Source organism: Silurus meridionalis, chromosome 15 (assembly GCF_014805685.1).
Source record: "Silurus meridionalis isolate SWU-2019-XX chromosome 15, ASM1480568v1, whole genome shotgun sequence".
NCBI lineage: Eukaryota > Metazoa > Chordata > Actinopteri > Siluriformes > Siluridae > Silurus > Silurus meridionalis.
In genome coordinates, this window is record NC_060898.1 from 11,377,177 (window position 1) to 11,396,670 (window position 19,494).

The following is a 19,494-nucleotide window of genomic DNA, read 5'->3' on the forward strand; positions in this document are numbered from 1 at the left end:
AGAAAATAAAATATATAAATAAATGTTTATAAATGTATTTTATAACCTAGTATTCTAGGTTGAGTAAAATGCAGCTTTTAGACATGCCATTAGACATAAAATGTGTTTATTTCGAATATATATATATTTCTGTCAAGATAACTGCTGAAACATATATACAATTACAATAAAAAAATGTACAATAATACAGTGGTCACATTATAAGTGCATACAGCGCCATTTTAATACTCAAGTCTACTGGTATAAAGTACATTTTGAAAATCTCAGTTTTAAAAGCTCTGACCAACTGACTGAAGTGGAATCAGTTTGTCTTATAATACATTCCAGACATGTTAGCTTGTAAATAGGAGCACAGGTGAGCATCATATGGCTGACCATTATCAGTTACTGCCATTCTGTGTCTGAGGCATGTAGCCCAGTGTTAAATCATTATCACCTGCAGGCGTCACAGGCAGGTTGTATGTTGGGTTTGGAATCCCGGGACATGGAATCTCCTTGTAAGAAAAATCAACAATGAGAGGTAGAGTTTGTGGATTACTATTAGGTGTTTGATACATGTCGGTTGATAGTGAGTCTTTGGATTGAGTGCTGTAGAGATTCTGGGCTTCATGATGTTCTTTCTGTTGATCAAGTACAATGATTGCAGGACAGATTTCCGGACTTTTTACTTTCAATACTTCACTTTCTTCATGCAACAGATGATCGATCACTTGCCCTTGATAAATATTCTACAAATAATAGAAAAATGAGGGGAAAAAAGTTAGGAGTCAAATGAATTTGCACAATCCACTACCAGAAAATGAACAAAGAGAGTACATAGTTTTGCAATCTGAATTAGAATATTCAAGAATTCAAGTACAGAAAGGGGATAAAAAAACAAAAGTGTTCTTGATCTGAATATTGAAGGTGCATCATTATGTGGAATACCAGTGAAAACAAAAAAGTAAAACCCATTATTCATTCAAAATATATTTAAAACATAATAATTGTGGAGGAATTACCTGGTATTTCCTACTCAAGGCACTAAAGTCTAACCAGCAACTAATGTACTGTAGAGGCTCTAACTAGCAAAATTAGAGACTTCCTGTACAAATCTAAAGCAATGATATAGCTAAATATTAAATTTAATCCCAAACGTAATCTATTATTCAAGCTTTGTCTGTTGTATAAGGTGTGCCTCTTTAGTTTTAGTTTTTAGGTATGAAGCTAATAAGGTTACCAGTTTAGCCTTGTGCAAACAGCAAACCTACTCTTTCTGGTAAAAATTTCATTCCAACAATATCTCATTTGTATTTTAAGGCAAATGCATCTAATATTTCAAATTATGACTTTGACTGTGAATATTTTTTACATAAATTAATTTGTCTATGTGTAAAAGTAACACCAGAAACAATATTTGTTTGAAACACTAAAACCTCTAACATGATTTCTGCATTAAAACAAGTTTACAAATAGCTACACTGGCAGCTGTAAACTTTTCATAGACCCCAGAAATATAACATGTGAATGTAAATTATTTCCTCGCATTCTTGCATCGAAAAAGATCAACTCTTTGCAATGTGTGCAGTAGATCAGTCCTGACGACTCACCTTTTTAAAAAAGTCATCTGAAACCGTCGGCTTGGGGACTTCAGGCCACAGCACTGATTTTACCCTGATGGAATCATTCAAGAAAAGTGGGAAGAGAGGATATTAAAGTTCTGCACTCCGTATTGTCTGTAATGTTTTCATAAAGATATAGTGAAATTTAAATGTGACATACCATTTCCAATTTCTGTAGAAAAGGAGTGAAATTATGCAAAGTAAAACTAACATCACGGCCAGAAAAAAAGCAACTTTAATGATCACCAGGTCAACTGCAAAAATAAATAATAAAAATAAATAAATAAATAGCATATTAATACACATTAATAAAACTTCAAGCATTCTTAAAACAATCATGCATGTATTTAATGGGGTGGTTGTAATGCTGGTTGTAGTAGGGGCCCTCTAAATTATGGCATTATATTATAATATATTGTACTATGTCACTTATTTGTCATTTTATAGTCAGTTGCAGTGATAAGCTGTGTGGAATATATGTATGGAAAACCTTCCATATGGTCAAATGTAAATGTTTTTTACGATATATAAAAACTGCAAGAATTTTTATAAACATAATGAAATAGTTGCAGAAATACGATATTACACTATACAACTTACAATATTGGACTATATTGGTATGTGTGCACCTGACCATTACACCCACATGGGAAAATCCCATTCCACATTTAGTCTGGCTTAGTTGTTATAATAACCTCAGCTCTTCTGAAAAGGCTTTTCACTAGATTTTGGAAAGTGGCTGTGGGGATTTTTGCTCATGTTGGGTGAGAAGGCCTGGCATGCAGTCTAAGTTCCAATTAATCCCAGATGTGTTCACTGAGGTGGAAGCTTTGTGCAGTTCACATATTGGAGTGATGGTTAGGTGTCCACATACATTTCGAAATATAGTGTACGCTTTATTTCAGCAAACTATTGTATCAGCAAAACACCAACAAAAGGCTTTTTTTTTTTTTTTAAATGCACATTTTTCTCAAAAAGCCACATAAATATTTTACTACCTATATGTTTATATTAGAACAAACAGATGATCATATACAATGTGTACAAAGTGATAAATAATAACAAAAGATGTAAGCTTATGTTATAATAATGCAGCAGGATTTAATTCCAACACCAAATCTGTAGCCTAAAGGAGACAGTGCCAAATGCAATTTCTGCTCTGCTGCGTTGTTTGCTTTCGTGCCCTTACACATTTCTGTGTATCTGTGATAAGTAAAGTTATCATATTTAAAATTGTTTCAGATGCAAAATTAACACTGGTGTATAATAAAATTGATTTATGTCACTGGAAAAAGACAAACACTAGAGGTCAGTAAATAACTGCAAGTGATAAGAATAAAGCTAAATATTAGAATTTTAAATGGTAATTGTACTATGTAAGTACTATTCTTAAGTAAATGTGGTTCTACAACATGAACCTGATCTCTGGAAGCTGGTGAAGCTGGTGTCAGACAGATAAATACACACATACATATCTAAATATAAAAATTGCACATTTCCTAATACAAAAAATAAAAAATCACTATTGATCTAGTAATTCAACATTGTAAATGACAGGTAACATATGAGGTTAAACTTTTAAACACACACATACCCTGAGGATCCATTGATACAGTGGTCTCAGATCTAGGACCTTCTCCTGCAGATGTGAAGGCTTTCACTGTGAATATGTAGGTTTCCACAGGAAGACGGAACTTGTACTTTTGAATACTGGGATCTTGAATTAATACGACAATAAGACATTTTATGTTACTGTTTTTGTACTGTTTACCACAAACATGCCAAAAGCAGTGCAAAAATTAATTTCTTCTCTATAAAAATTCCTTTTAAGGATTTGTTTGTTTCATTGATAGTAACAAAAGAGCTAATCTCACTTACCAGATATAACAACATTCACTTGATCTCCTCCAGAGTGACTGTAAGACACATTATAACCCTTTATAAAGCCTCTCTGCTCATGTTCTTTCACATTACCCCAGGAGAGGTAAATATTCAAGCCCTCCTGCATAGCAGTTAGATTCTGAACTTTTCCTGATGGGGCTGCACAAAAGACACATAAAATTAAAAAGTAACTGACAGAGTACAAGTACAGGATAAAAAAAACAAGACATTATTGTATTTGCTCATAATATACAGTGAGGAACATAAGTATTTGAACACCCTGCTATTTTGCAAGTTCTCCCACTTAGAAATCATGGAGGGGTCTGAAATTGTCATCGTAGGTGCATGTCCACTGTGAGAGACATAATCTAAAAAAAAAAATCCTGAAAACACAATGTATGATTTTTAAACTATTTATTTGTATGATACAGCTGCAAATAAATATTTGAACACCTGAAAAAGTCAATGTTAATTTTTGGTACAGTAGCCTTTGTTTGCAATTACAGAGGTCAAACGTTTCCTGTAGTTTTTCACCAGGTTTGCACACACTGCAGGAGGGATTTTGGCCCAATCCTCCACACAGATCTTCTCTAGATCAGTCAGGTTTCTGGCCTGTTGCTGAGAAACACGGAGCTCCCTCCAAAGATTCTCTATTGGGTTTAGGTCTGGAGACTGGCTACTGATTGTATGGGGTGGACAGGTGTCTTTATGCAGCTAACGACCTCAAACAGGTGCATCTAATTTAGGATAATAGATGTAGTGGAGGTGGACATTTTAAAGGCAGACTAACAGGTCTTTGAGGGTCAGAATTCTAGCTGATAGACAGGTGTTCAAATACTTATTTGCAGCTGTATCATACAAATAAATAGTTTAAAAATGATATATTGTGATTTCTGGAATTTATTTTTTTAGATTATGTCTCTCACAGTGGACATGCACCTACAATGACAATTTCAGACCCCTCCATGATTTCTAAATAACTTGCAAAATAGCTGGGTGTTCAAATACTTATTTTCCTCACTGTACATATACTATCCATCTATCCGTCTATCCATCTATCTATCTATCTACAAATATATATCTCCATCCAAGAAGATTTGACCAGCATGCCCTATGCAAAGTGAATGAAGGACTTTAATAAAAATATATATATAATAATTAAATCGGAAGAGTTAAGGTTTCAAAAATGTATAATTACTGCTCAAATAAATGCCTCTTTCACCAGGAACAGGCAGTTACAGAAGCAATGCATTCTTCTGCATGACTGACACAGAAGCCTTCACTGATTTTAACAGAAACAGTGGCCAAACCTTCTTCACTGAATCTAACAGAGAGCCCACACCTTCTTCACTGATTCTAATAGATACAGAAGCATACTTTCTTCACAGATTCTAATAGATAAAGAAGGCACATCTTCTCCACTGATTCTAATAGACACAGGTAGAGAGGTCACACTTTTTTGCACTGATGTTGAAATAGAAGCAGTGGTCACACCTCCTTCACTGATTCTAATAGACATGGGTGCAGAGGCCACACCGTCTTCACTGATTCTATTAGACACAGAGGCCATGCCTCCTTCACTTATTCTAATAGACAAAGAGGCCACACCTCCTTTAAAGATACTGACAAAATCAGATGACACACCTCCTTTACTGTTTCTGTCAAAACATCCTTCACTGCAAAATAGTTAAACCAAAGGAAAATAATATTAAGTACTTACGCAGCTCTACCATATAGCCTTCTCTCCTCTGCAGTAAGTATGGTGCTCCTGAAGTACAGGCATAAACTGAAAGAGTGTATTTTACTCCCTCTTTAAAATCTGTTAATAACACAGCATAATCAGGTTAAACATGATGAATCTACAGAAAATATGACTTCAGCATATCCCTTTTTTGTTTCTGTTTTTTACAATTGTAATGCTGTGTAGTGCTTACATTCATAAGGATTAATCAGGAAGTGTGTCCAATTTGTGTAAGCAAAGATGCTTAATTCAGCTACTGAAAGATGCTGTGCACTCTGAAAGCATCCTTCATAATTAGATAAGATGTTGCTATGGTATATAAGACACTACCCATCAAATCAGTGCATGAGCTGCTTGCTGTGAAAGAAAGTACAGTGTAGGATACACCACAGTACTACTTCAATTTGTAACAAATTCTTGAATATGATTGTTCAGAAAGTGCTGATTATTTTTCTATTAAAGCATATGATTGTGCTTGCTGAAGTTTTCAATAATCTATTAACATTATAGTTGGCAATAATGTAAAAACTGAAGGCAATAGATAATATGCTGAAAATTAAAAGGGGGAATTAAAGGGGTAACAGTTATTCTGCTTCACTGCATATATTACATCATCCTATCAGTCATTATTACTCAATAGAAGCACACAGCAAAGTGTTTTATTCCATACTTAGGCCACAGACGTATATGCATATTCGCAATAGAATGGAACAACTCAATTTCATTTAACTAATTTCATAGCTACACTGTGAAATTTTATATAGAAGCCACACAGTCCAAAACTTAAACACTTAAAGATTGCAGAGAATGGATGAGAAAATTAACTGAATAAAACAGATATCGTCATATCATTTAGCTATGAAAAAGCCATACACATATAATACATAGTAGAAAAATTCTTCTGTTATATTTCACAATAAATTACTACGTTCTAATGTCTGGCTACTTTGAAGGGCATGTGTGCTGACATGACATTACTTCATTGTGCATTGCAACAACATTCCCATTCCTGTGCTTATACACCTACCTATTTAAGATTATTACCAATCACACTATAAGCTCCAAGTAAAATTCAAGATGCATTATATAACAGATAAGTCAGATTCTATAATGAATATATTTTAATAAAAAAAAAAAAGTAAATTACTACATTCTGTTTAGGGCGTTAATATGTATGATACAGAATTGTGCACAAAATGCTCAACTAAACAGCTTAAGGTAATAAGGATTTTGTTTGATATTTATAGTTGTCCTGTCAGTGTATTTCTATGTACTTCTAATGGTGGCTTTTGAAGTTTTACAGCAGTACAGCCACTGTGAGGTTTCTAACACTGTCAACATAAAATTGTTTTGGTCACAATAAAGGCATGTCACACTATTATCTCAACATTGTGACCAAAATATTCTTTAAGACTTGTGATTTGTTATTACATCAACTAGAAGTTAGTAGCTTTGGCATACAGTAAAAACATAAATTTTTTTGTTACTGACCTGAGGAAATTTTTGCACTGAAAACACTGGAGGGAATTTTTATCCACTGAACAGAACACAGTTGTGCATTGTAAGTTGGATACCAGTCCAGCACATAGCCACATCTGGACTTAGGGCTCAGTTCCCACATTAATTCAAAAGCGCCGTTGTTTCCTGTAATATTCCTGGTAAATACGCCAGCACCTGTGTAAAGAATTTTAGTAAAAACGATCACATCCTTGTTGTGATATTAGTCAGTACATTCAAAGCACAACCACTGTCCATTGCAACTCTTTACCTGGAGACAGATTGGGGATGGTGATGTTGGAGGGATGAGAGACACCAGCAGAGTTCTCAGCAGACACAGAATAGACACGAGGTGTTTTTGAGCTGCCTGCTGGCACCTTATGGCAGAGCTCGTTTGGTGATTTAGTGACATGCTCTGTTTTGCCATTTGTAGAGCTTTCCATAACCAGTTTATAAGCTGTGATGGTCCCATGGCTCTGAGCAGCACTTAGTTTCTATAAAATAGTTAAACATTCCTATACATTTCTAATGTTACAATCATAACACCAGAGCACTTGACTGTGTTATGAGGGCAAATAACATCAAGTGAACTTACCTTCCACACAACATAAGTCTGTTCATTAAAAACCTGCATCCATACATCTACAGCTGCTGGAACTGAAAACAGTAGTGAAGTTAGAAGAAGCGTTTTTATACTGCATAAATAAAACTTTTATTTACATGACAAAGTCAGAAAAATGACATTAAATGGAATACAAAAAAGCTACAATTTTCCACCATCGAATCCTTATTTAATTATAAAAAATATATAGTGTGCCCAGTCTGTAATATGTTAAGTTAATAATCAAAAAAGACAAACTGTTAAAATGCCATCTTCTAAAAACCTGTCCATGTGATGTAACATAAGCAAATGTATAGCTTACTTGACTTATTTCTGCATGACTGGTCACATGATCATTTGTGCACACTGTCCCAATATTGCAAATTTTGCAAATAAAAATGTCTAAGCTTGACAGTCTGCAAGTATAATCTGACATATTGCCTACAATTAAATTTTCTATTTAAACGTTTATATGTTTAATACTTACTGTCTTCTTTGGTGACAAAGGTGATGAGGTTACTCCAGTCCCCCCATTTATAAAAATGCTCACGAGAGCCGCACCGTACGCGAGCTTTATACTGAGTAAATGGCTGCAGATCTTCCAAGATCACTGAGATCAGTCCTGTACCTTCAAAACTTTCCTAAAAGGAAAGATATTACAATGATACAATATAAATACAATTATATTGAAATAGTATAAATAAGAAACTTAGGCGGAGTAGGAAAAAGTAAACAATAGTGGGGTAGTGCACTGAAGTGTATTTGCCCCCCAAAAGTTGATTATTTTATTTTTTGCTTTTTGGTTTAAGTCCTCAAGCAAATTTTTGGCTCTGCTTGTTTGGCACTTCTGTAGGACAGGAAACTAAAAACACTTATAGCTTCAAAATGACGTTAAATCACTCAATGTCAGCATCAGATTCAAATAGGAGGTTTAAGTGTGTAAGTTATACAATAATGTAAAGCTGAATTTTAATGTGTCCAATTCTGCTTTGTGTACAACTAATGTTACTGATCCAAGCAATGTCTTTTGAGACAAGTGTACAGACGCATAATGCTAAATTGTTATCTTTAAGCTTCTGTTACTTCTATTACATTACTTCACCTAAACTATTTGTTTAATTCGAATGAGAAGACTTACATTAATTATGCGTTCATTGACCTCCACTTGGCATACCATAGAAAAGGAACCATAATTCAGTCCATTCCAAATCCACTCAAGAGTTGTATTTCTTGCATTCAACTGAGTGACAGGTTTGAGTGTTGGTGCTTTCAGGTGCACTACAGAAAAGTGGGAACATTGTACATTTTACACTAAGATTGAACTGTTCAAAGAATCATAAATAGAAAAGGCCAAACTTTTATACTATACTTTACCTCTGTGTTTTGGATCAGCTGTGTCAAAGATTATTTTCGTGCCAAGGATATTTTTTGCAGTGAGGGTCCAGTTCACCAAACCAGTGTCTATGGTGTTGTCCAGAACACAAAACCCAGATATATTACATTTCCTAAATGAGAAACATAATACGGCATTATGAGCATTCCTTTGAAGAAGAAACAGAAAGTAGAATACGCACACATTGTACAATCATTTTAGTGTAAGTTTGTAGTGTTTTCTTGGTGGGAAATAGTTTGAAAATCCTGAACAACTTTTCTGTACTTTTGGCACTCATCTGGCTGAATAAAAGACACCAATAATCAGGTAACAAAGTAACAAAGAGTGATTATTTTTATAATGGCGCTTTCTCAACTTCTCACCTTTCATTGATGTAGTTTGTTTGCTTGAAAATTTCAGAACGGTTTTTAATTTTCCCTTGTTTCCAGTGACACTCCACAGAACTGAGATCTCGAGTCTCACATGTTAAGCTGTGGTCATCAGGAGCATCTGCAGTAACCAATCAAGTAAAAACTTTGATCATTCTTAAATTTTTGCACCAAAAAAAGAGGTAACTTATAGAAAACATTCTTCACAAAACACACTTTCATTGAATCTAGGAAAGTTTAGGAATATGCTAGTGTATACTTACAGCCAATGTAGTAAACAGAGCCCTCATCCTCACACTTTATCTCAAAACCATGTTCAGGAGATGGATAAGGATGTCGGATAGGCTCAGTGGCATAAGTTCGGCTGCTGATTTTAATTGTGAAAACAGAGATTCCGGACTGGTAATTGTGACCTGGCTTCAGGATACAGCAAAACCTGATGCTCTCATTAACCAGTGCAACATGATTTTGAGGATACAATGTTGTGTCCGTGTCATTACCTGTAGGGTAAAGAAGGAAAAAATAATAATATTTGCAAATTTCATAGTGCTACTGTCATAATTATCAGGATACAGATTCATATGTATTGCCATGTTACATTTTATACAGTTATGAAGCAAAGTGTATAAGGTGAGTGGAATTCTTATGTATGTACCTTCAAAACATTCAATACATAGACAGCAACTAAAATATATATTTTTTTACATTTTATCTCTCTACATTCAATCTGAGCTTGAGCATTGTACCTTACAAGAACTATGTTCACTTTGCTACACACACCACACATTAAAAACAACCTCCACGTTCTTCACTCTCTACACTGCCAGAATACACGTGGCTCTTTCTAAGTGCAACTGATTCATGCTTTAATAACATCCTGCTCCCATGACTGTAATGATATTCTCTCCATTTCAACTCATCCAAAACGTTGCTGCCCATATTGTAAACTTTGACACTAAACCAAGTCAGGCAATACGAGGTCTCATATTGTCTTTTTTCTCTGTGGGAATCATCATCATCATAGCATAATTCAAAAGTAAACAGAGAGAGAGAGAGAGAGAGAGAGAGAGAGAGAGAGAGAGAGAGAGAGAGAGAGAGAAAATGTCACATATTTAGCGCTGCTTCGACATCACCTGTTGACATCTCGTGTAACAACCCACAATTTCTCAACAATCTGTTAAACTTGTTTTAAGAACAATGTGTGCACATCTTGTTTACATTTTTACCAGATTACATTTTAACCAGGTTAATTGTGACATTTTAAACTGATAAACGAGTAAGAAAGCATTCTCTGCAGTCAGGGATCGGTTCAATTCATCAAGGAAAGGCTTGGACCACATCGTGTTCAAATGGTTACCCTCCATAATACACTTGACTACATACAGTCTCCAGTATCTTCAACATGTAGAAGGACAGATCCTCCATTCCAACAAAACAAATAGCTTAATCATTGAAACAAGTTTTCCATTGCATACAAAACCCTCTCAACATTCACCTATATTGAGTTGAGCTGACTCATTTATGAGCAACACATCACCAGCTCCTTTAACCACCCACTGTGAACTGTATTTGTGTTAAAAAAAACAAACAAAAAAAACATTCAGACATTTCTCAGGTCAAAGAATTCAAATAAATACACACCAGATAAAATTTGCGGAGGTGTCCAGGAACTGGTGTGGTCACGGTCTCTGTAGCGCAGCTTGACAGAATGTGATGCACACTGCAGTGGTAATGTTGAAGTCCAGCTCCACTTATAATGGCCTGCTGGATTTGCTTTCAGTACTAATTTTTCCTAAAAGGCAGCGGATGCAAAAAGCACAACGTGTTACAATAGATATTAGTGTGCTCAAGAAGCTGCTACATTGAATGCCAGAACTGAAACAGATAAAAAAAAAACAGTACACCTTTTTCACAAAGTGACTCGGTTTTGCTTCAGTTTTTAGAGCCAAGCCATTAGCAGGTATATTGAACCAATTCAGGCTAGTAAGCTATGGGCACCGATTATTGTGTTAAGCAATTTCTAAGGCTTGGAAATACCTGGGAATGTGTGTATCATTACTGTGCTGAAAAAAGTTATTTTGAAATATGAAATGAAACTTAAGTTCACATCTTTATTTACCAAATCTATCAAAACAGTGTTAATCGAATGATCAGTTTTTGAGCAAAGGTTATCGCTAGGCTTTTGGGTAAATTTGCTAGATAATTTCTTTCCTGTAATTTAGGCCATGATTTGTTGCAAAAACTACTATTAGGCTCTTTACTGAAATAGAACAATAAAATTGTTTTATTATATAAATATCAACTTACATTATGAACCAGTTCCCCTGTCTCACTATAGAAAATATTAACATCGTAGGTAACTGTGTCTGGCTGGATGCTGTTGGTGAAACCATCCTCCCACTCAATATTCATCTTCCAAACACCCAAATTATCCAAGCCACCTTCGGCGTAAACTTGCAGATTCTTTGGGGCAGCTAGTGGATGTGCTATTAACGAGAGTTTACAAACAGTAGCATGTGAAAATCAGCAAATCTCATACTGGGGTAAAAAAAATAAATAATAAAAACAGCATAAATTCAGCATAAATTCAAACTCTGTCAATGAGCCATGTATATACAGAACAGTTTCTATTTCTGTCCATATCAGCAATGTGAAAGTCCCTCCACCCCTGAGAGATTTCCTGCACTTTAGTGCCTACGGGATTTTTCCGGAAACTCTAAGCCAGGCTACTTGTTTAGTCTTGCTTATATATATGTGATTTTACAAGCAGATGTTTCCTTTTGTGGAAAAGGTTGGTGGAACACACTGCTAGATACCATATTCAAATCTTTTTGCATATGTATCTTAAAAAAAACAATTGCTACACACATATACTGTACATTGTAATGTTTTATAAAATCTTCAAACACTTTGTAATTATGGGTTGAAAAACTGTAAAAAAAAAAAATTCAATTTGATTTCTTTTAGGTCCAATTAATCTTCTTCATTCTGTATAATATAGAATGAGTTTGTTTGAGTTCATACATGAATTATACTGATATGTTCAAATATGTTCTTTTTCCAACACATACAAAGTTAATGAACATTTTGTAAAATCTTGTCATTTCAAATGAATGACAATTCAATACAAATCTATATATTAACACATATAAGTCCAGCTATTCAGAGCAACAAAAGTATTGGCACCTTATTAAGAAAAGTAATTATTATTACATGTCTAGTATAGCCAACATTCTGCACTAGTTGAGCTGTAAAACTGGACGATTTAGAGCCAAGAGTTTTGTAATTGTGGCCAAATGTGCCATGAAAGTGCTTAGGTGATTGACATTTACCAAAAATACACACGGGGAAAAATTAGTGTAAAAATATTTAGAACACTTTGTGAAAATCTCTATTCAAAGGGCTATACAAAATACACAATCTCTCTCTCTCTCTCTCTCTTTTCCCTGGTTATTGGCCCATCTGAAGTAAACTGCTCCTTCACTTTGCACTGTAGTTACAAATTCACAGGCACAGTCCCATACCTTTACCTTTGACTGTCCAAACAAATTTGACACTGGAGACTGCGTTCATAAATATACATTTATATCTCACTAGAGAAAACTTCACCATATCAACAATTACATGTATTTTAAATCTGTTTATGTGTGTTGCTCACCGAAAATATTCCTGTAATTGAGCCATGAACTAATAATGTAATTGAACAGTTACATTAATATAAACCTGTACATTGCAGCTGCACATGAATCAAAACCTCCTGATGGCATTAACCAGAGTGTAATTAACAACTAAATTAGCACACTAACTGTATAAGGTGTAAAACATAATTATTTGTGATAACAGTAGGTTTTTTTATTAACTGCAGGAGCTCAGTCAGTGAGGGTCAGTACCATCTGAAAGTAGTTTGTAGATCAGAGAGAGAAGTAATCCTAGAAAATTTGCAGCTTAGAACAATGCATGCTTTACAGATTTTTTTTTAGATGTGGTGTAGACTCACCATCCTGTTTTCCACAATCAGCAATAAGAGCACTGCACCCAGAAACCACACACACACACACGGGCCATTACACGACAGCACACAACGGCTTACACCGGTGTGATTAGTTACTGAGAAATGATATGCTGGAAAAACAAAACAAGGGTTTTGATCAGCAGGAGTACAAGGAAAAGGTGTCAATACCCTATTGTTTGGAAAGTAGAAGCTTCCTGTTGTAGGTTGGATTTTGGCTAGTAAAACTTGCACATTTTATATTCCCTGCTACACACAAACAACTCATGCAAAACAGCATTTTGGTTTAAAAACAATTTTGGTCTTTTGCTGGATGCTGTTGGTGAAACCATCCTCCCACTCAATATTCATCTTCCAAACACCCAAATTATCCAAGCCACCTTCGGCGTAAACTTGCAGATTCTTTGGGGCAGCTAGTGGATGTGCTATTAACGAGAGTTTACAAACAGTAGCATGTGAAAATCAGCAAATCTCATACTGGGGTAAAAAAAATAAATAATAAAAACAGCATAAATTCAGCATAAATTCAAACTCTGTCAATGAGCCATGTATATACAGAACAGTTTCTATTTCTGTCCATATCAGCAATGTGAAAGTCCCTCCACCCCTGAGAGATTTCCTGCACTTTAGTGCCTACGGGATTTTTCCGGAAACTCTAAGCCAGGCTACTTGTTTAGTCTTGCTTATATATATGTGATTTTACAAGCAGATGTTTCCTTTTGTGGAAAAGGTTGGTGGAACACACTGCTAGATACCATATTCAAATCTTTTTGCATATGTATCTTAAAAAAAACAATTGCTACACACATATACTGTACATTGTAATGTTTTATAAAATCTTCAAACACTTTGTAATTATGGGTTGAAAAACTGTAAAAAAAAAAAATTCAATTTGATTTCTTTTAGGTCCAATTAATCTTCTTCATTCTGTATAATATAGAATGAGTTTGTTTGAGTTCATACATGAATTATACTGATATGTTCAAATATGTTCTTTTTCCAACACATACAAAGTTAATGAACATTTTGTAAAATCTTGTCATTTCAAATGAATGACAATTCAATACAAATCTATATATTAACACATATAAGTCCAGCTATTCAGAGCAACAAAAGTATTGGCACCTTATTAAGAAAAGTAATTATTATTACATGTCTAGTATAGCCAACATTCTGCACTAGTTGAGCTGTAAAACTGGACGATTTAGAGCCAAGAGTTTTGTAATTGTGGCCAAATGTGCCATGAAAGTGCTTAGGTGATTGACATTTACCAAAAATACACACGGGGAAAAATTAGTGTAAAAATATTTAGAACACTTTGTGAAAATCTCTATTCAAAGGGCTATACAAAATACACAATCTCTCTCTCTCTCTCTCTCTTTTCCCTGGTTATTGGCCCATCTGAAGTAAACTGCTCCTTCACTTTGCACTGTAGTTACAAATTCACAGGCACAGTCCCATACCTTTACCTTTGACTGTCCAAACAAATTTGACACTGGAGACTGCGTTCATAAATATACATTTATATCTCACTAGAGAAAACTTCACCATATCAACAATTACATGTATTTTAAATCTGTTTATGTGTGTTGCTCACCGAAAATATTCCTGTAATTGAGCCATGAACTAATAATGTAATTGAACAGTTACATTGATATAAACCTGTACATTGCAGCTGCACATGAATCAAAACCTCCTAATGGCATTAACCAGAGTGTAATTAACAACTAAATTAGCACAATAACTGTATAAGGTGTAAAACATAATTATTTGTGATAACAGTAGGTTTTTTTATTAACTGCAGGAGCTCAGTCAGTGAGGGTCAGTACCATCTGAAAGTAGTTTGTAGATCAGACAGAGAAGTAAGCCTAGAAAATTTGCAGCTTAGAACAATGCATGCTTTACAGATTTTTTTTTAGATGTGGTGTAGACTCACCATCCTGTTTTTCCACAATCAGCAATAAGAGCACTGCACCCAGAAACCACACACACACACGGGCCATTACACGACAGCACACAACGGCTTACACCGGTGTGATTAGTTACTGAGAAATGATATGCTGGAAAAACAAAACAAGGGGTTTTGATCAGCAGGAGTACAAGGAAAAGGTGTCAATACCCTATTGTTTGGAAAGTAGAAGCTTCCTGTTGTAGGTTGGATTTTGGCTAGTAAAACTTGCACATTTTATATTCCCTGCTACACACAAACAACTCATGCAAAACAGCATTTTGGTTTAAAAACAATTTTGGTCTTTTGCTGGATGATATCTGTCAAATCTGCAAATAGATATTGCCATGGATCTTCCACATAACCCTAGGACACTAAGCTTAAAACACAGGAACATCACACAACATTTCGCACAAAACATTCTTGCAGAAAGTTGAAAATCAGTACTGTGCATCAGGTGAAAAATAATATTGAATATTGGCATATACATATATTCACATATTGTGGTGATTTCTTATTTTTTTGAATGTTTCTTTAATCTGTTCGTGACCTCAAGCTGACGCGAACTTGGGTTCTGCAGCAGGACAATGATCCAAAACACATCAGTAAGTCCACCTTACTGAAGAAAAACTAAATGAAGACTTTGGAGTGGCCTAGTCAAAGTCTAATCTGACCTGAATCCTACTGAGATGCTGTGGCATGACCTTAAAAAGGCGGTTCATGCTCGAAAACCCTCCAATGAGGTATAGATGAGTGACCAAAATTTCTCCACAGTGCCGTAACAGACTCATTGCAAGTTATCGCAAACACTTGATTGCAGTTGTTGCTGCTAAGTGTGGCCCAGCCACAAACCAGGCAAACACTTTTTCACACAGGGCCATGTAGTTTTGGATTTTATTTTCCCTCAATAATAAAAACCTTAATTTAAAAACTGCATGTTGTGTACATTTGTGTTATCTTTTACTATTATTTAAATTAGTTTAATGATCAGAAACATTAAAGTGTGACAAACATGCAAAAAAAAATGAAATCAGGACAACACTTTTTCACACCACTGTATATATAAAACACTGATCAGGCATGACATTATGACCACCTGCCTAATACTGTATTGGTCCCTATTTTAATGCCAAAACAATCCTAAACCCACAGAGCATTAACAGTATTAACTTTTTCAGGAATTTGAACGACAGTAGCTCATCTGTTGGATCGGACTGCAGCCTTCACTCCCCACGTGTATCAAATGAGCCTTGGCCGCCCATGACCCTGTCGCCATTTCACCACTGTTCCTTCCTTGGACTACTTTTGATAGATGCTGATGACTGCAGACTGGGAAACACCCCACAAGAGCTGCAGTTTTGGAGATGCTCTGACCCAGTCGTCTAGCCATCACAATTTGGCCCTTGACAAACTCGCTCAAATCCTTGCCCATTTTGTTCTGTTTCTAACACATTAACCTTGAGGACAACATTTTCACTTGCTGCGTAATAAATCCCACCCACTAACAGGTGTAATGGTGATGACATAATAAGTGTTATTCACTCATCGATATACAGTGAGGAACATAAGTATTTGAACACCCTGCTAAGTTCTCCCACTTAGAAATCATGGTGGGGTCTGAAATTGTCATCGTAGGTGCATGTCCACTGTGAGAGACATAATCAAAAAAAAAAAACAGAAATCACAATATATGATTTTTTAACTATTTATTTGTATGATACAGCAGCAAATAAGTATTTAAACACCTGAGAAAGTCAATGTTAATATTTGGTACAGTAGCCTTTGTTTGCAATTACAGAGGTCAAACGTTTCCTGTAGTTTTTCACCAGGTTTGCACACACTGCAGGAGGGATTTTGGCCCACTCCTTCACACAGATCTTCTCTAGATGAGGCAGGTTTCTGGCCTGTCGCTGAGAAACACAGAGTTTGAGCTCCCTCCAAAGATTCTCTATTGGGTTTAGGTCTGGAGACTGGCTAGGCCACGCCAGAACCTTGATATGCTTCTTACAGAGCCACTCCTTGGTTATCCTGGCTGTGTGCTTCGTGCCTGTCCCATGTGCAGAAAAACACCCCCAAAGCATGATGCTACCACCCCCATGCTTCACAGTAGGGATGGTGTTTTTGGGATGGTACTCATCATTCTTCTTCCTCCAAACACGTTTAGTGGAATTATGACCCAAAAGTTCTATTTTGGTCTCATCTGACCACATGACTTTCTCCCATGACTCCTCTGGATCATCCAAATCATTGGCCATCATTAGTCATTGGCAAACTTAAGACGTGCCTGGACATGTGCTGGTTTAAGCAGGGGAACCTTCCATGCCATGCATGATTTCAAACCATGACGTCTTAGTCTATTACCAACAGTAACCTTGGAAATGGTGGTCCCAGCTCTTTTCAGGTCATTGACCAGCTCCTCCCATGTAGTTCTGGGCTGATTTCTCACCTTCCTTAGGATCATTGAGACCCCATGAGGTGAGATCTTGCATGGAGCCCCAGTCCGAGGGAGATTGACAGTCATGTTTAGCTTCCTCCATTTTCTAATGATTGCTTCAACAGTGGACCTTTTTTTCACCAAGCTGCTTTGTTCTTGGTCATGTTAGTAGTTGGATTCTTACTGATTGTATGGGGTGGACAGGTGTCTTTATGCAGCTAACAACCTCAAACAGGTGCATCTAATTTAGGATAATAAATGTAGTGTAGGTGGACATTTTAAAGGCAGACTAACAGGTCTTTGAGGGTCAGAATTCTAGCTGATAGACAGGTGTTCAAATACTTATTTGCAGCTGTATCATACAAATAAATAGTTTAAAAATCATATATTGTGATTTCTGGATTTTCTTTTTTAGATTATGTCTCACAGTGGACATGCACCTACGATGACAATTTCAGACCCCTCCATGATTTCTAAGTGGGAGAATTTGCAAAATAGCAGGGTGTTCAAATACTTATTTTCCTCACTGTATATATATATATATATATATATATATATATATATATATATATATATATATATATATATATATATATATATAAAATATTCCATTTGATTACTGACATTGTGACCTTCCTTCTTCAAAAAAGGACACTTACAGTCTACGACAGAATCTCTGGACTATTTTAAAGTGCTACTCCCATTTTCTTTTTTTTTTTAACTAAATGGCTGCCTATTACACACATAAAGCACTTTATACAAAAAAAGGGTATACACTTTGCCCCGGAACTGGGATGGCACATCTGTAGTATCTATTATATAGTAATGTGAATAAGGTTTAAAATTATTATTATAATTGAACATATTAGGACCCTGGATCAACCTTATGTTTATTACCAGTATTCCAATTAACAGGTACCTTTTTTCAGGATTAAAAAAAAAACCCAGTTGAAAAACCAGTAGAAGCCTTTTGTCGAGAAATCAAACAGTTCCAAATGATTGACAGTTCCTGATTTTTTATATATATAACATCGGAAAACTCGAAACATCACATTAAATCATTACATTTTTTTTTTTAAAACAAGACTTTTAACACAAATACTTATCAACCAAGCACCAACACCCACCTCTGATTACAAACTGAAAGCAAATATATGTGTGTGTGTGTGTGTGTGTGTGTGTGTGTGTGTGTGTGTGTGTGTGTGTGTGTTTAACGACAGACATACCGGGGAAGGTGTTCCTCTTCTTTAAAGTGTCGCAGGTCGGAAAAAAGGCTCTTAGACAGCAGAATGGAGTGTGGACTTGTAATAAGTGTTAAATGTGGAGTGGAAATGTGCTTCCAAAGAGAAAATGCAGAAATGGGAGTGTTTCAGTGAGAGGAGGTTCATACTGGAAGAGGACGGAGCAGTTCCTGGGAAAAGGAAACAGCGGTGTGTTGAGCAACAGCTTTGAGAGACTGAAGCGAGTCACACACACACACACACACACACACACACACAATAACAGGTTCTGTAAAAAAAAATAATAATAAAAATAAAAAACAGTGTCACATCTGTCACCAAATGACTCCTATATCCCTGTTTGTAGGCTTAAATCTAGAGGTTTTGCTATTTTATTTCATTTGAAAAACAAAAACAAAATAAAAATCCATATAAAAGCACAGGTGACAATCAGCACACTGACTACTGTCTTCAGCACAGCTTAGCATTTACTGACTACTTTAATGTTGTAATAATAATAATAATAATAATAATAATACATGCAACATTGGTTATTTATATTAGCTATCTATATAATATATGACTGTCATACATTGTAAATCTGTGTTCTAAAAAAAAAACTCAGTTTAAATGTGGAACAACTAAATTATTTTTTTTATGATTTCTCTAGATAGATAGATAGATAGATAGATAGATAGATAGATAGATAGATAGATAGATAGATCGATCTTTCAAGTCCTGTAAGTTGGATGGATTGAACTTGGATGTAAGTTGATTTTCCTCCACCCATTTCTGAAACAT

General features: G+C 35.4%; 1 protein-coding gene across 2 annotated transcripts; it reads right to left on the bottom strand.

The window, feature by feature from the left end:
• Window positions 1–89: 89 nt before the first annotated feature.
• lifrb (LIF receptor subunit alpha b) lies at window positions 90–18,909 on the bottom strand. Of its 2 annotated transcripts, XM_046867830.1 has the most exons (19): window positions 18,700–18,909; window positions 15,028–15,151; window positions 13,421–13,516; window positions 11,390–11,472; window positions 10,724–10,874; window positions 9,346–9,582; window positions 9,077–9,203; window positions 8,696–8,826; window positions 8,460–8,599; window positions 7,809–7,962; window positions 7,316–7,377; window positions 6,992–7,214; window positions 6,715–6,897; window positions 5,203–5,301; window positions 3,480–3,641; window positions 3,196–3,318; window positions 1,762–1,855; window positions 1,590–1,653; window positions 90–728 (listed from the first exon to the last, which is right to left on the bottom strand). In XM_046867830.1, exons 2-19 carry the CDS (start codon window positions 15,092–15,094, stop codon window positions 381–383), a joined length of 2,544 nt encoding a protein of 847 aa, XP_046723786.1. In that variant the 5' UTR covers window positions 15,095–15,151; window positions 18,700–18,909; the 3' UTR covers window positions 90–380. The 2 variants fall into 2 exon arrangements, with proteins under 2 accessions (XP_046723786.1, XP_046723787.1); XM_046867831.1 differs by lacking the exons at window positions 13,421–13,516; window positions 15,028–15,151; window positions 18,700–18,909 and adding an exon at window positions 13,080–13,140 and having other exon boundaries at window positions 11,390–11,568.
• Between the last annotated feature and the right edge of the window lie 585 nt (window positions 18,910–19,494).

Bases quoted from the DNA above. Each gene is read 5' to 3' on its own strand.
- lifrb (XM_046867830.1), bottom strand. From the start codon at position 15,094: ATGGCCCGTGTGTGTGTGTGGTTTCTGGGTGCAGTGCTCTTATTGCTG. The intron at 9,204-9,345 runs GTAAGTATACAC...TGGTTACTGCAG, and splicing joins CTCTGTTTACTACATTGGCT to ATGCTCCTGATGACCACAGC. The intron at 6,898-6,991 runs GTAAAGAGTTGC...TTCTTTACACAG, and splicing joins CATCCCCAATCTGTCTCCAG to GTGCTGGCGTATTTACCAGG.